Source organism: Capsaspora owczarzaki (genome assembly GCF_000151315.2).
Source record: "Capsaspora owczarzaki ATCC 30864 unplaced genomic scaffold supercont2.10, whole genome shotgun sequence".
In the NCBI taxonomy this organism is placed as follows: Eukaryota; class Filasterea; order Ministeriida; family Capsasporidae; genus Capsaspora; species Capsaspora owczarzaki.
In genome coordinates this window covers 1,146,915-1,161,617 of record NW_011887301.1, presented here as the reverse complement: position 1 = coordinate 1,161,617, position 14,703 = coordinate 1,146,915, and the positions used below count along the sequence as shown (strand labels likewise).

General features: G+C 53.9%; 5 protein-coding genes across 5 annotated transcripts; 4 read left to right on the top strand and 1 right to left on the bottom strand.

Moving 5' to 3' along the window:
• CAOG_06156 (serine proteinase) lies at nucleotides 1-829 on the top strand. The gene has a single exon (XM_004345696.1). The coding sequence runs from the start codon at nucleotides 115-117 to the stop codon at nucleotides 535-537; it is 423 nt and encodes a 140-aa protein (XP_004345746.1). The 5' UTR covers nucleotides 1-114; the 3' UTR covers nucleotides 538-829.
• Nucleotides 830-1,159: 330 nt separating this feature from the next.
• Nucleotides 1,160-3,084, top strand: CAOG_06155 (phytanoyl-CoA hydroxylase). The gene is made up of 4 exons (XM_004345695.2): nucleotides 1,160-1,306; nucleotides 1,740-1,883; nucleotides 2,024-2,090; nucleotides 2,174-3,084. The coding sequence occupies exons 1-4, from the start codon at nucleotides 1,230-1,232 to the stop codon at nucleotides 2,936-2,938; spliced, it is 1,053 nt and encodes a 350-aa protein (XP_004345745.1). The 5' UTR covers nucleotides 1,160-1,229; the 3' UTR covers nucleotides 2,939-3,084.
• CAOG_06154 (hypothetical protein) lies at nucleotides 3,060-7,112 on the bottom strand. The gene is made up of 8 exons (XM_004345694.2): nucleotides 6,841-7,112; nucleotides 4,870-6,467; nucleotides 4,546-4,723; nucleotides 4,272-4,427; nucleotides 3,893-4,185; nucleotides 3,698-3,793; nucleotides 3,545-3,593; nucleotides 3,060-3,439 (listed from the first exon to the last, which is right to left on the bottom strand). The coding sequence occupies exons 1-8, from the start codon at nucleotides 7,058-7,060 to the stop codon at nucleotides 3,243-3,245; spliced, it is 2,787 nt and encodes a 928-aa protein (XP_004345744.2). The 5' UTR covers nucleotides 7,061-7,112; the 3' UTR covers nucleotides 3,060-3,242.
• Nucleotides 7,113-7,194: 82 nt separating this feature from the next.
• Nucleotides 7,195-10,102, top strand: CAOG_06153 (lysyl-tRNA synthetase). Its single transcript, XM_004345693.2, has 6 exons — nucleotides 7,195-7,418; nucleotides 8,008-8,140; nucleotides 8,330-9,110; nucleotides 9,223-9,394; nucleotides 9,493-9,619; nucleotides 9,720-10,102. The coding sequence occupies exons 1-6, from the start codon at nucleotides 7,222-7,224 to the stop codon at nucleotides 9,957-9,959; spliced, it is 1,650 nt and encodes a 549-aa protein (XP_004345743.2). The 5' UTR covers nucleotides 7,195-7,221; the 3' UTR covers nucleotides 9,960-10,102.
• A 138-nt stretch (nucleotides 10,103-10,240) lies between these two features.
• Nucleotides 10,241-14,059, top strand: CAOG_06152 (hypothetical protein). The gene is made up of 3 exons (XM_004345692.2): nucleotides 10,241-10,293; nucleotides 11,115-11,760; nucleotides 11,891-14,059. The coding sequence occupies exons 2-3, from the start codon at nucleotides 11,167-11,169 to the stop codon at nucleotides 13,682-13,684; spliced, it is 2,388 nt and encodes a 795-aa protein (XP_004345742.1). The 5' UTR covers nucleotides 10,241-10,293; nucleotides 11,115-11,166; the 3' UTR covers nucleotides 13,685-14,059.
• Nucleotides 14,060-14,703: the final 644 nt, after the last annotated feature.

Genomic DNA, 14,703 nt, shown 5'->3' with positions numbered 1-14,703 from the left:
TCTGGCTCCACTGCTGGCGTCATTGCTGGCGTTGACTGGGTTGCCGCTCAGGCCAAGGCCAACAAGAAGCCCTCCGTTGCCAACCTCTCGCTCGGCGGCTCCAAGTCCACCGCCATGAACACTGCCATGGACAACCTCGTCAAGGCTGGCGTCTTTGCCGCCGTCGCCGCCGGTAACGAGAACCAGAACGCCTGCAACGTCTCGCCCGCCTCCGCCCCTCTTGCCACCACCACTGGCGCCACCACCATCAAGGATGCCCGCGCCTCCTTCTCCAACTTTGGCACCTGCGTCGATGTCTTTGCCCCCGGCCAGGACATTACCTCCACCTGGATTGGCTCGACCACCGCCACCAACACCATCTCGGGCACCTCGATGGCCTCCCCCGCCGTCGCCGGTGTTGCCGCTGCCATCCTCTCTGCCAACCTCGCCTGGACCCCCGCCCAGGTTGAGGCCGAGCTCCTTGCCACCACCACCCTCGACGTGGTCACCAACTCGGGCACTGGCTCCCCCAACAAGCTCCTCTACCTGTCTTGCTAAAAACAAAAACCAATCCTCGTGGTTTTCTAGGCAAGGACGTGCTCTTGTTTTCTGTTCCCCCCCCCCCTTCGCGTTGTCAGCCTATCTGTGTCCCATTAGGCTTTCCGTCAGTGTGAACAAAGGACAAGGGTTTTTGGACTGCTTGTACATTTTGCTTGCGTTTTGATCGATTTGTTTTCTTCTTGTTGTTTTTTTGGTTCGTGGGGGGCTTCATCCGGGTTGCTTGATTGCTGCCTGGTTGCCTTTTAGCCCTGCGTGTTTGTACTTCAATTTAATCCCATCACTCGTTCGCCATCTTGTGAGTTAGTTGGTTGTAACCTATTTGCATCAATGTGGTGGCGTCTGAAGAGTCGCTATTGCACTTTACGCGATGTTCTCGAACTCTGCACGAAGAACTTGGTGATGATTGGGAGGAACTGTGTTGCAGTTCTCAGGGTTTCAGCAAAAGCCGACAGGCGCACTCAGATCAAACGAAACGAAGCTTGTGTGTTTTTATCTTTCACAATCAAAAACACAAGACGCCACGCTCGGCTTGCTCGCCAAATTCCACGTCACATCTGATGCCGCGTCAGAGCGAGCACTTGCCCTTGATTCGCAATATCGCCACTCTCGCCGGTTTGGACGCGAGGCGGAAGAAGGCGGAAGTTGTTGGCGATTTTTTGTTGTATTTTCAGTCTTTTTCCCCTCCTTCAATGTCTTTTTCGTCTTCTTCGTCCTCCTCGTCCGCTGCTGCTCGTCTGGCAGTCACTCTCGGACACCTCGCGCCGCAGTAACGCCCTCCCCTCCTTATTATTTTACCTTGTTGTTCTTTGCCAACACATTGTATTTCTCCCCCCTTCCATCTCCGCTCCGCTCCGCTCCGCTCGTCGTTCAACGCAAAAACAGTACAAAATTTGAGCCGGCGTTTATTTATCTTCGCAATTTATGATTATTTTTATTTATTACCATTGGATTCGTGTTTGTGTTGCTTTTCCCCCCTCAGCGTGTATTGCGCAGCACATGTCAACACATGTCGCACCTTCACCAACGCGATTCTGCGGCGCATCGTGGCGGCGGCGGCGGCGGGAGCGGGGTGGCGCAGCGCCCACTTCCGCTTTTGATGCTCCTCCTCTTCCGCTTCCTTCCCCGCTTCCTTCTTCCGTCTTCCTGCTCCGACCTTCCGACCACTGACCTCGAACTTCCTGTTGGTTTGTTGGCCTTAGACATGCGTCGTTCGGAACCGCTGACTGCGCTGCCGCTGCGCTCACGACGCAGCAGCCAGCCAAGGGCAACAAGCTCAAGTACACTCATGACATTGCGTCGACCATTCTCACCCGCGAGCAACGCCGGTTCTACGAAGACAATGGGTAAACATCAACAACAGAGATTGTTTTTTTGCACCTCCACAGCAACAGGCTTCAATGGAGAGGGGGAAATCTCTCGCATTTTTCATCCAGAATTCGGAAATACAGGCAGCTCAGATTCTGGTACGAATTATTGCTCACAGGTTCCTGCTGGTCAAGAAACTCATCGATCCCAGCGTCCTCAATGAAATCAAGGATCACTTTGTTGCGGTAAACATCCACCCGTCACCATTTGGAAATCCAAATTCGCGACCTCTCACTCTGTGTTTGTCGCCTTTCCAAATTTTCCGCAGCTCTGCAACGGCGAGAAGGAACGCTTCTCGACCACCACCGTCATGCGCGACGTGACGCTGGCCAAGCAAAAGGGCCTGAAGGGCGAGCGCGCCGTCACCAAGGTGCAGGACTTCCAGGACGATCCCGACCTCTTCCGCTACTGCCAGCTGCCCGAGGTGCTCAAGTACGTGCAGTGCTTCACTGGGCCCAACATTCGCACCATCCACACGATGCTGATCAACAAGCCCCCGGATGTGGGCCCCACGGGCCGCCATCCGCTCCACCAGGACCTCGTCTACTTCCCGATGGAGCCTGCCAACCGCATCTGCTGCTCCTGGACTGCGATGGAGCCAGTCACGCGCGCCAACGGCTGCCTCGTCGTTCTCCCGGGCACCCACAAGGGCGAGCTTCTCGAGCACGGCTACCCGGAGTGGGAGGGCGGCGTGAACAAGGCCTACCACGGCATCAAGTCGGCGCAGCAGGAGAAGGGCGACCTTGTCTACCTCGAGATGGAACCTGGCGACACGGTCTTCTTCCACCCGATTCTCATCCACGGCTCCGGCGCCAACAAGACCTCGGGCTACCGCAAGGCCATCAGCGGCCACTATGCCTCTGCCGGCGAGTGCTCGTACATTGATGTCACGGGCGGCCCCCGCGAGGAGCTTGCCCGCGAGATTGAGGAAATGGCCAAGGCCAAGCTGCGCACTGACGAGCACATTAAGATTCAGGACATTTGGCGCATGAAGAGCCGCCTTGTGCAAGGCGAGGATGTCACTCTGATTTGAACAGCTCGAGTTCTTGGTCCTTGAATGTAGGAGCATGGTTTGTTTTTTTGCAGGGCAGCTTGAGCTGGTTGTTGCTAGTGCTGCTCTTGTTGTTCTTGCAAACGTGTGAGAATGAAAAAGTGTGAATAGAGTCTGATTTGTTTGCCCTTTTTGTAATTGTGATGGAGAAACAGGGGACACGTTCTACAAGCAAAACACTGTTTCAGAAATGGCAGCTGTGAACCAAAAAAAAAAAAAGAAGGGGCGAGAAAGAGGCGGGAAGAGAAATCGAAACGAAAGGGAGATTTGTTTGGGGTAACAGGTGTTACTTGGAGGGACGGGAATCCTTGTGGCCAGCAGCCGACGTTTGGCCTTCACGCGGCTTGCGCTCGCCGCTGTACTCGGAGCGGCTGCCTCTCTGCGAAAATAAGGGCGTGCTTCCGTTGTACGAGGACGAATTCTGGCTGGAACCGGTAGAAGAGCTGCTGCCTCCCAACGCTGGGCGGATTCCAGGCTTCGTAGCTGTGACAAGGAGAACAAAAGTGAAACAAGTGAAAAAAATGAGTCGGGTGTTTCAAAAGAGGAGAGGGGGGGGGAAACAGGTCAAAGTTCAACTTGAAAACGTACAATGGGGACGCGAAATCTCGATGGACACTTCCTCTCCGCCGAGGAATTTCTGTCAAGGAGAAGGAGAAAAAAACCCAAGAACAACGAGTGTGGAAAATAAGTGACGGCAGCACCAAACGAAAATGAGAAAATCACTCAAGAACAATCTCCTACCGTGTTTGTCAATTTGATGGCAGCAAGCAACGCGTCAGCATCATTGAAATCGACGTGAGCAAAGCCCCTGGCATTGACAAGGTAGACGCTTGTGATCTGCACGTAAAACGAACAAATCAAAAATGCTCAGTGTTGAGTCCTTCTTCAAAAGGCAACAGAAACAAGCAAAAAAGACAATAACAATGCACGTCGTACCGGCAAACCAGCAAAGAAATCGCGAATCTGCTCCTCCGTGGTGGTGGAAGGAACGGGCTTCATGAACGCAGTAAAGGGGAACTGAAGTGCGGAGTCTTTGCCGCTGCTGGCAGCACCAGAGGGAGCAGCGTGCGCGTGCCCAGCGCTGGTGGAAGTCGGTGCAGTGCGCGGTTCCCGACGCTCGCGAGTTTCGCCATTCGTGCGGCCAGGAAGGTTGGTGACAATGGACGAGCTCGCGCGTGTGTGGTGCTTGGCGGTCTCCGGTGCAGCACGACGCTTGATGCGGTCGACACCTTGAAAAAACAACAACAAAAGCATGTGTCGGTGAGCTTTTCTGCTTTCGACGGAAACCATGCATTCGTCAGATAAACTGGCTTACCTTCAGAGTACATCTCAGAAGCAATGCGCCCCTTCTGGTCAACAGCAAGGACGGCATATCCAGTCTCCCAGCTGGGCAGAATGTGGTGAACAGTGGAGGACCAACTGGCGTCAGTCACGGGTTGGCGCACCATGGTCATCACCGACGAAATAAGAGCTAAAACCAACGCCACAGCAGCCAAAAACACAACAAAGAATTCAACAGTACACGGTTTGTCAGGACATTTTGCATTGTTGACACAACATCTGCAAATCGAGCAAACGACAACACGTACCGAGTTCTTCAGGTGTGCAGCCTTGACGGAGAGTCTCGTGCACCTGGTTCCAGATGGTCTGAAGGGCCTCGGTGCAAGTTGCCAGTCGAGCATGGTACAGCTCTTGGGACATGACCTGCGAGTTTGTGTACGACAAGCAGGAGGTGCTGAGGACGCTGCCGCTGATCGTGTAGTCGGCCTATTACAGTTGGACAAATCCCGCCACATCAATCGCAGCCGTGAGCCCACAATCTTGCCGCAAAAAGAACAACAACAACAACAGCAACAACAACAACAACAACAACAACAACAGCAACAACAAAAAAAAATGGCCACAAAACTCACATGGATTTCGGAAGCAATGCGCGTAATCAAAGCATCGGCACCAGAGCCAACGTGGCTCACCAAAATCCTGGTGACCGGGATCGGGTCTCGCGGGGCAGCGGAATGGGACGCACCAGAGTGGGTGGCTGCTGGACGCACAATCGCTGGATCCTGGGTCTGACGAGCCAAGGCCAGCAGCTCGGCGATCTGAAGAAAGGTCGTCCATGCTCGGCAGTTGTCGCCAGCAATGGAGGATGTCGTGCCCGAGTCGAGCAACTTGCTGTAAGTAAGGTCGCCGCCCAAGCCGAACAGGCGCAGATTGTCAATGCGAAAGGAGTTTCGTTCGTCCAGCACGTGCAGGTTCTTGACGGCGTAATCGCCAGAGCGGAACTTTTCAAGCACACGCACATCCTCGTGCTGGCCCCAGATGGTGTAAATGGGCACATGGAGAGTGCGCTCGCCGCGAAGATAGAGGGGCAGCTCGCTCAAGCTGTGGTTGGTGCGGCCGTACTTGCGCAGATCAGGCTCGTTCATTTCGCTGGTCAAGGTCTTGGTCTGGATGTTGCGGGTGGACTTGACGATGCGGTTTTGCAAATCCTTGAACAACATGGTCGAGTAGCTCGTGTCGTCGTAAAAGCCAAAGTTGCCAGTGTTGATCACAATGTCCGCCTGCTCGTGCTGTGCAAGCTGAACGAGCAGGGAAAGCTTGCCCCGAACGTCGTTCACCACAAGCACGCGACGCTTGCGCTCATTGTAGCGCCCTGACGAGACCAAGTGGAGCACGCTGTGTTGCTGGAGCTCATTCACCGGCACAGAAGCCGGGGAGGTCGTGCTGTGATGGAGCTGTGGAGAGGCGTGAATTGCCGCTGATGGAGCCGTGTGTGACGTGTGTGAGGAGACGGCGGCGGATGATGTGGCGGGAGCGGTGGTCGCACCAGACCGATGCGAGCGGTCGTGATGCGAGGTGCTGTTGGTGGATGCATGCGCAGATGCAGTCGTCGCAGCAGCAGCAGCAGCAGCAGCAGAAGCACGGTCCTTTGAGGAGGACGACGAGGCATGCTGCAAACCACCGGACGGTGCGGGAACGCCAGATTTGCTGTCTTTCGCTGCTGCCGGCTTGCCCTCTGTGGTGTCTTTAGCTCCCTTGGCGGCGGGCTTTTGTTGCGACGACGACGCCTTATCCTTGGCATCCTTTGGCTCTTTGGGTGCAGCTGCGGCCTTGGGTTCTCGGGGCTCTCGAGGTTCTCGGGGCTCTTTGGGTGCTCGGGGCTCCTTTGCTCCGTCTTTCGGCTCCTTTGAATCCTTTGCTCCGTCCTTGGGCTCCTTGGCGTCCTTTGCTCCGTCCTTGGCATCCTTGGCGTCCTTGGCGTCCTTGGGCTCCTTTGGCGCTCGCGCTTGCTTTGGCTCGCGCGGCGGCCGTTCCCGCGGCGCTTTGGCAGCGTCCTTCTTGCCGCCGTCCTGCGCCGCGTTCGTAGCAGAAGAAGCGCCAGATGTGTTGCCATCGCTCGGCTGCGGCTGCGGGCTGCTGGCTGCCTGGGCAGTCGCGTCACCAGCGGCAGTCGTCGTTGTAACTTCGCCACCCGTCGCGCTCTTTGTCTGCTCGCTCGACGCTGATGTTCCTAAATTTCCCATCGTTTTCGTTGTTTTCAAAACCAAAGCATTTCAATCAAAAACACACACACAAAAAAAGTGAGCAAAATCAAAATCAAAAAAATCGAGCGAAAATTCGAAAAAAAAAAAAAAAGATCGCTGGAAATTTTGCTGCTTTTTTGAATGATGAAACAAAGCAAACAAACGAAAAAAAAAAAAAAAAAAAAAAAAGTTCAGTCGTTCAGTCGTTCGACGTTTCAACACAAAGACGATTGTGTTTCGAACGACGGGTTGTTTCCGTTTGTTTTGCATGGCGCGTTTTGGAGTGGCAGCGCAGACGAACGGAGCGGAGCGCAGAGAAGGAGCCGCAATCGAAAAGGGCTTTCGAAGGGAGAATCTCACCTGCAGGCTGCTGCTCGGCGGCTGGGGCGGCTGGGGCGGCGGCGGCGGATTCTGTGGCGGGAGTGGGAGAAGGCGTTGCTGCTGGTGCTGGTGCAGGCGATGCTGCGGTGACGGCGGCGGCAGCGGTGGCCGGAGGACTGGCTGGAGCTGGAGCAGCGACTGGCTGACTCTCGCTCTGGCTCTGACTCGAGCTCTGGCTCGCTTCCACCGAATCGCTCATTCAATCAGACCTACAAAAAAACAAAAACAAAAAAAAAAAGAACTGAGCAAGCAAACTATCAAAATAAAAGATGTTTGATCATTGACATCCTTCTCACTCAAAACAGGGAATAACATTCATTGTAGAATTTCACTCTATCTTTTCCATTCTACGAAATCACAATGTCTGGCGCCAAGCAAGAGAAGGCTCCGGCTGCCGCTGCTCCGGCTGCTGCTGCTGCTGCTGCGGACGAGGAAATCGATCCCCGCGCGTACTTTAACAACCGTTGCGCGGCTGTCCAGCAGCTCGCTGCGGAGGGCATCCCTGCCTACCCACACAAGTTCACCGTCTCGACCGGTCTGACCGAGTATATTGAAAAGTACGTCCCTTCTCGCTCTCTCTCTCTCTCTCGTTCTTCGCTCCCGTTCGACCAAGCTTTTGTTTGAATCACACTTCACGACAACGTTACTCGGCACAAAAGTCGCTCAGAAGACAGCGATTCAAACTCAGAGACAAAACACAATGGAAGATCAACAATAAAAAATAATAAAAAAGCGAGATCGCGCACATGCGCTTCTTCAATGGAGGGGCTTCAATGCATTGCCCATTCTGCGAGTGCGTCGCAAGTCGCCACTCTTGTATTCGAACTGTCGCACCATTCACATCGCAACAAGGTGGAGCGATTTCAGAACGGCTGGACCGGAACAGTGCGGATTCAAGTGGAAAGAAAACAAAAACCAAAAAAAAAAAAGAAAAAAAAAAAGAAATCCGAGGTATTGGAAAATGGACACACGCGCGGAGATTATCATACGCGGCGCTCACTAATCCGTGTGGCTGCGTGCTACCATTTGTTGAGTCCGTGGACTATTCCACCCTCGTGTGTCTCTTTCCTCCTCTCACTGTGCTAACGTGGCTCACTCACTTACTCTCACTCTCTCTCACTCACTCTCTCCTCTGTTATTGCGCAGGTACGGCGGACTTGCTGAGGGCTCGTCGCTCACTGATGTCACCGTCTCGGTCGCTGGTCGCATCTACTCCAAGCGTGAGTCTGGCGCCAAGCTCATCTTCTACGACCTCCGCGGCGAGGGCGTCAAGATTCAGGTATGTGTGCAAAAACAACAGACTCTCCTGCTGAAATGGTTCCTGCTTCAAAGCAGTCGATTTTCAGCGTGGACATGTCTGCCGGTTTTTGTGTGTGTGCTGCTTGGCTCGTTCACATTCTCACCAGAAAACGCCCTGACACAACCATGTTTCTGACACGTGTTGCATCATCTCGCAACATTTCTTTAGGTTATGGCTGATGCTCGCACCCTGGAGGGCGACTTTGGCAAGATTAACGCCCGCTTCCGCCGTGGTGATATCATTGGCGTTCGTGGCCACCCTGGCAAGTCCAAGCGTGGCGAGTTGAGCATCTTCCCCGTCGAGCTCACCCTGCTGTCGCCCTGCCTGCGAGTATTGCCGACCCTGCACTTTGGCCTCAAGGACCAGGAGCTCCGATACCGCCAGCGATACCTCGACCTCATGCTCAACGACGCCACCCGCAACAAGTTTGTCGTCCGCAACAAGATTATCAACTACCTGCGCCGCTTCCTCGATCAGCTCGGCTTCCTCGAGGTTGAGACCCCCATGATGAACATGATTGCCGGCGGTGCCACTGCCAAGCCCTTCATCACCCACCACAACGACCTGAACATGAACCTGTTCATGCGCATTGCCCCCGAGCTCTACCTCAAGCAGCTTGTCGTCGGTGGTCTCGATCGCGTGTACGAGATTGGCCGCCAGTTCCGCAACGAAGGCATCGATCTCACCCACAACCCCGAGTTCACCACTTGCGAGTTCTACATGGCCTACGCCGACTACAACGACCTCATGTCCATCACCGAGACCCTCCTCTCTGGCATGGTCAAGTACATTACTGGCGGATACGTCATCGAGTACCACCCGCAAGGCCCCACTGAGCCTGCCATCAAGATTGACTTTACCCCTCCCTTCCGCCGCTTCAGCATGATTGCCGATCTCGAGAAGAAGCTCAACGTCAAGTTCCCACCAGCAGACCAACTGCTTTCGGACTGTGCGTGTTTTCGATTTTTGGTTTTGTTTTGTTTAGTTTGGTTGGTCTTCCGGTGCTGACTTTTTTGTGTGCGTGTGTCTGCTTGTTTGTCTGTACCTCTCTGGCCTGCCAGCGACCAACAAGTTCCTCAGCGAGCTGTGCATCAAGCACAACGTCGAGTGCACGCCACCGCGCACCAGCGCTCGTCTGCTTGACAAGCTCGTCGGTGATTTCCTCGAGGTTGAGTGCATCAACCCGACCTTCATTTGCGATCACCCGCAGCTCATGAGTCCTCTTGCCAAGTGGTACGTGTTTGCCATTGATTTTTTTTTTTTGCCTCTTTTCAACAAGTTCTGTAGATTCGACTTATGAGACTAACTTGCCTTCTTTTGTCGCTTGACAGGCACCGCTCCATCCCCGGTCTGACTGAGCGCTTCGAGCTGTTCGTCAGCAAGAAGGAGGTTTGCAACGCCTACACTGAGTTGAACGACCCCATTTACCAGCGCAAGATGTTCGACGACCAGGCCAAGGTTTGTGATTTGTTGTTGATTTGTTTTTCAACCCTCGATGTTCGTTCCCTGGTCAACATCGCTAATTTTGTTGTTTCGCAAACGCTTTTTTCTCCTTCAGGATAAGGCTGCTGGTGACGACGAAGCACAAGTTATTGACGAGGTGTTCTGCACCTCGCTCGAGTTTGGTCTGCCCCCGACCGGTGGCTGGGGCATGGGTCTCGACCGTCTGACCATGTTCTTGACCGACTCGAACAACATCAAGGAAGTTTTGCTCTTCCCCGCCATGAAGCCCGAGATTAACGAGCAACCCGCTGCTGCTGCTGCTGCCGCTCCCGCCGCTGCCCCCGCCAAGCATTAATTGAAGATTGCGCTAGACGACTGTGATGTCCTATGACAAATCCAGCAGCTTTTCTGGATGCGTTTTTGTGTGTCGTAACAGCGTGTTTGAGATTTTGAAACAAGATTGTCCATTTTTCCAACAACATTCGCCTCCTGTGAACTTTTGCTTTTTCAGATTATTTCTACGACAACGCTTCTCAATTGTGTTCTTTTTGTTGCATGCGCGTCTTTTTTGAAGGACCTCTGAGCTACAGTCGCCAATAATTCTTGGCGCTGACACAGATTAGGCTTTGTTCATTTCTCTTTTATTCTTTCTGCCTTTGGTCGACTGACTTTCGCTAGATTTAGAAAAGGCACGCCGATCACCACATCACGCAGCTTTTGCATCGCGCTTGCATGCACTTCTATTGGAGACGCGAGTCGCGGGAAACGGGGTTGGACCCTTCAATCAACGCGCAGTTATCGCAGCTGGACACGAGAACTTTTCGCTCCGACCTGAACATGAACTTTGGGGAGGTGGGCGATCAGTAGGAAGCACCGAATAAAACGGTGCGGCAGTGCACTCGATTCGGAAAACAAAAAACAAAAGCGAACGAAAAAAAAGTGCAACCAAACAAAAACACCAAAAATGCGGGCTGCGTGACCACCGTGTCGGTACCGAAGGGAGGTCCTGGCACCCCTCGCAACCCCGCAATGTGCAAAGTGGCTGTGATTGCTGTAATTTTACTGGTGGGGTCGATGGCTGGAACTGGCTGCACGCTCAGATACCGGCGGAGGAGGAGGAGGAGGAGAAGAGAAAACTCAACAAAACGCCTTTATTTGGTGTTTGCGCCACGGCGATTCTTCTCACCGCGACCAACCTGCACTCCCCCTCCTCGGAGCACCCTAATTGTCGCTCAAAGTGTTTTGACGTTAGCAATATTCACGATATTACTTCTCGATTTCGGGCGATCATTGTTGGAAGGGTTGAGACTTGCTTAGCACCAAAAAACGCTCAAAAACACAAAGAACGCGTTGGCGTTCTCTCGCCTTTTTCCCGCCAACCGCCGCCGTCACAACAGCCACCTCGATGACAAACTCCGTCTCGAATCGAAATGTGCACATTATCGTTCCAAAAAGCGAACGTCGGACTGACGTTCTTTCGTCAACTGCTTTGTTTCTTGTTGTGCTACAGAGTTTTGCGTTGTCTCCGGTTTTTTTTTTGTTGATTTCCTCTCTCCTCAACCATGGCGATTGACGAACAACTGCTGATGCAAGTGGCTCAGGCGCAGCATACGCAACGCAAGAACGTCTCGGTTGAAGTGGTCCAGCAACTTGCCAAGGGAAAGATTCCTTCGATGGACGATGTCCGGTTTGCGGCAACCAAGTTGAATGCATCCATTGAGACGCACCGTGGCGAGGTCGAGTCCAAGTCTGGCCGCAAGATGCTCGCGGATTTGGAGCGCCTGCTCACGACAGCCACGAGCCTCCTCGACGCGCACGACTTGCAGCAGGAGCTCAAGAAGCTCACCACTCACATCCGCGAATCGGTGGATGCTGTCGGCGGCATCAAGGGCTTCAGCAACGAGGTCGAAGGCGAGGTCGATCTGGAACGCGAAGCTGAAGAGGCCGAGGCGATTGCTCGTGGTGTAGGTCAGGAAGACCGCGAAAAGATGAAGCGCCAGCGCGCCCAGTTCCGCGCCCTGTCCAAGAGCTTCCGTGTGTTTGGTGGCCTGTTGTTCCGCTCTGCAGACTTCCGCCGCGGAGTGACCACCTTGGCCAAGGCCGTGATTGAGGCGCTGACTGCGAAAGACCTGGACACTTTGAACATGGACTCTTGGGTAAAGAACCAAAAACGTTCATTGTCCGGTTTTGTTTTGGTTTTGTTTGTTTTTTTTTTTTTTTGCTTGTTTATGGAAGTTGAGCTCACTGAACTACAATCCTCTCCAACAAAAACAAACAAAACAACAGAACTCGTCGCTGGAAGTCTCGGGGGGCAAGGGCAAAGCGAGGGCGTATACCGTCGAGGAGCCCGACGATCAGCCAGCTAGCACCTCACGCATGGCTGGCGGAGTTCAGGACTCGGACATGAGCGACGAGCTGAGACTGGAGGGCAAGGACCGCGCGGCGATTCGCGCCTTGTCGACCCCAGGCGGTGCAAGCAGCAAGCGCTCGCATCACTTTTCCTCCACCATGTCGGACGAGCAGGTCGTGCAGGCTGTCATGGAGGTCATGGAGATGATTGCGCAGCGTCCCGAGATGCGCCGTGGCATTGACGCCTTCTTCCAGATCTCCGAGCAGGTCTGGGACGACTTTGCCAAGTCCAAGTTCAGCCTTACCACCACGTTTGGTGCGTCGGCGGGCGTGGGCGTTGAAGCCGGTCCCTCGATGGAAAAGCGCAAGACCGAGCTGTCCAAGCACTTGCACAAGGTGCGCGCCGACCTTCTGAACGTGTTTGCGTGCCTGGCGCGCGGCCGCTCGATTGAGCAGTTTGCCGCGGCCATCGAGAGCCTGTCGCAGCGCATTGCCTCGGACGAGGATGTCAAAGTTTTGATCGACAGCATCAAGTCGCTGCTGGACGTGCTCACGCGCGATCCTGACATGTACCGTCGCCCAAACGACGTGCAGTACGCACGCGAGCGCATTCGCGCAACCCTGACCCGCATCCGCATGATGGGCAACCGCTACCGACAACACCCGACCTTCGAGACGGCAGAGCGCGAGGGCCGTGTGTTGCTCGATGCGATTCGCACCAACGAGCGCCTGATTCACTTGGCGCAGGACGTGTACGCACTAGCCGGCGACTTTGTCTACTCTGATCGCCACGACAAGACGCACTTTGACCTGACCACCATCTCGCACATTCGCAACGTTGTTGCCTCGATTGTGATGGACCAGCTGGACTTTTTGCCGCTCCCGGCGATGAGCGGCTCGTCCAAGAAGATTGACTGGGCCGTGGACAACCTCACCATGTCGGCGCGCGACATTCTGCCCGAGCACATTCACATCCAGACGCTCTCGGACACGGACTTGAGCCTGTACTCGCTGTCGACGGCTCCCAACGAGACCATCATCAAGGTGGACATTGTCGGCCTCTATGCCAAGCTGCGCAACGTGTGCTTTGCCATCGAGAAGAAGAACTGGCCGCGCAGGAGCGACAGTGGCACGGTGGATGTTGCCATTGGCGGCGAGGGCGGTCGCCTGACCCTGTGGCTGCGCACCCTCAAGACCCCCGGCTTGCCTGCGCTGTTCACGGGCGTGACGGTGGACTTTGTGATCTCGGACCTGACTCTGGCCTTTGGCACGGATGTCAACCATCCGCGCATGCTCGGCAGCCGTGGCGTGCGCCGCCGCATCCGCCACGCCATCGAACGCAGCGTGATTGAGCGCAGCACGGAAATGATTGGCGAGTTTTGCGGTGTGCTCAACCGCGCCATGTTCAGCATCAGTCGCAAGCTCCGCGAGAAGGCCTCGCAGGACGGCAACGTTGCCGCGGTCTTTGCCACCAAGCTCATCTCGGGCAAGGCTGCGGCCTCCGTGCCGTTTGAAATGTTTCGCGCTTCAAAGGTGGATAACCACGGTGCTCAGCCCTTCAATCGTGGACCTCTTCCTGTAGAAAAGATGCTCGAGCGACTCGAGCACATTCCGCAAAAGCGGGTCACCATTGACCAGCGGCCGTCCATCTTTGCCGAACCTGGTCGCGCCACCATCCAAGCTGACCAGCAGCAGCAGCAGCAGCAGCAGAGCATTTCGCGTGCACAGTAAAAACCAATCAAAAGCTTTGTCTTGTTGTTTTTGCGAAATTGCCAATTCTTGTTTGTGTGTCGTGCAAAAATGTGCTTTCGAGCGTTGTTGTGCTTTGCTGTTGCTTTTCAGTGTTTGGGTTCTGAATGCTATGATTGAAAAGTGCTCTCGTGTTTTGATTTGTGGAGCGATGGTGTTGCATTTGGTTGTAGATTTCTGTGGCTGAAAAACAAAACGCTCTTTCAAAGTTCACCCTTCGCGTCTTTTGATCAGCATTGGCATCCAACCCACTTCCAATGTAAACTTGCGCTTTTACGAAATGATTGCGTCCGTTTTGCAATTAGCAACTTGAACAAATCAATCAAATTTGAATCAGAATTTCCATTAAAAACGAAAAATATCTTAAAATTTAAAAAATAAATGATCCACTCTTCTGTTTGTTTTTGTGAGTTTCGTTCTATTTTCCTTCGACTTTTTCGTCTTTCGTCGTTTGTCCTGTCAAATGCGTGCGCTGTTTTCGTTGTCTCTGTTTTGCTTGTTGTGCTGTGATTCTTCAACACTCGGATGGCTGGCTGGACCAGTGACAAGCAACACACAGTAGTGGGCTGCGCGAAACTCGCAGTGCGCAACATTTTCGTCCTGCCGCTCTTTTTTTTTTTTTTTTTGGAATCTTTTGCCCATTCACTTGTCTTGTCTTCTCTGAGCGCTGCTGCTGCCGCGTCCCACTGCCCAATGCAACCCAACTCGCATCATCTCTTGCACTTGTATCCATTGCACAGTCTCACGCGCACGGATGTGCTCATCGACCGACTCAACGCTCCAACTGTTCTCGCTTTGTTTTTCTTTTCTCTCGCTGTTCGCCTCGTGATCTGCCACTGTCCCCACTGTGCCTCGCTTCGACGCCGTGCACCTCGTGCTGCTTGGCCACTGGCACCTCACTCAGCCAGTGCTTCACTCTGCGCTGTGTGACGCGTCGTCCAACTCGTCGCTGCTCCACTCAAACACATGCGGGTGGTTTTTTTTTTTTTTTTTTTTTGACT

Bases quoted from the DNA above. Each gene is read 5' to 3' on its own strand.
- CAOG_06152 (XM_004345692.2), top strand. From the start codon at position 11,167: ATGGCGATTGACGAACAACTGCTGATGCAAGTGGCTCAGGCGCAGCAT. The intron at 11,761-11,890 runs GTAAAGAACCAA...ACAAAACAACAG, and splicing joins CTTTGAACATGGACTCTTGG to AACTCGTCGCTGGAAGTCTC.
- CAOG_06154 (XM_004345694.2), bottom strand. From the start codon at position 7,060: ATGAGCGATTCGGTGGAAGCGAGCCAGAGCTCGAGTCAGAGCCAGAGC. The intron at 4,724-4,869 runs GTGAGTTTTGTG...CAACTGTAATAG, and splicing joins GCATTGCTTCCGAAATCCAT to GCCGACTACACGATCAGCGG. The intron at 3,440-3,544 runs GTACGTTTTCAA...TCCTTGTCACAG, and splicing joins CGAGATTTCGCGTCCCCATT to CTACGAAGCCTGGAATCCGC.
- CAOG_06155 (XM_004345695.2), top strand. From the start codon at position 1,230: ATGTCTTTTTCGTCTTCTTCGTCCTCCTCGTCCGCTGCTGCTCGTCTG. The intron at 1,307-1,739 runs GTAACGCCCTCC...TGTTGGCCTTAG, and splicing joins CTCGGACACCTCGCGCCGCA to ACATGCGTCGTTCGGAACCG. The intron at 1,884-2,023 runs GTAAACATCAAC...TATTGCTCACAG, and splicing joins CGGTTCTACGAAGACAATGG to GTTCCTGCTGGTCAAGAAAC.
- CAOG_06153 (XM_004345693.2), top strand. From the start codon at position 7,222: ATGTCTGGCGCCAAGCAAGAGAAGGCTCCGGCTGCCGCTGCTCCGGCT. The intron at 8,141-8,329 runs GTATGTGTGCAA...ACATTTCTTTAG, and splicing joins GCGAGGGCGTCAAGATTCAG to GTTATGGCTGATGCTCGCAC. The intron at 9,395-9,492 runs GTACGTGTTTGC...GTCGCTTGACAG, and splicing joins ATGAGTCCTCTTGCCAAGTG to GCACCGCTCCATCCCCGGTC.
- CAOG_06156 (XM_004345696.1), top strand. From the start codon at position 115: ATGAACACTGCCATGGACAACCTCGTCAAGGCTGGCGTCTTTGCCGCC.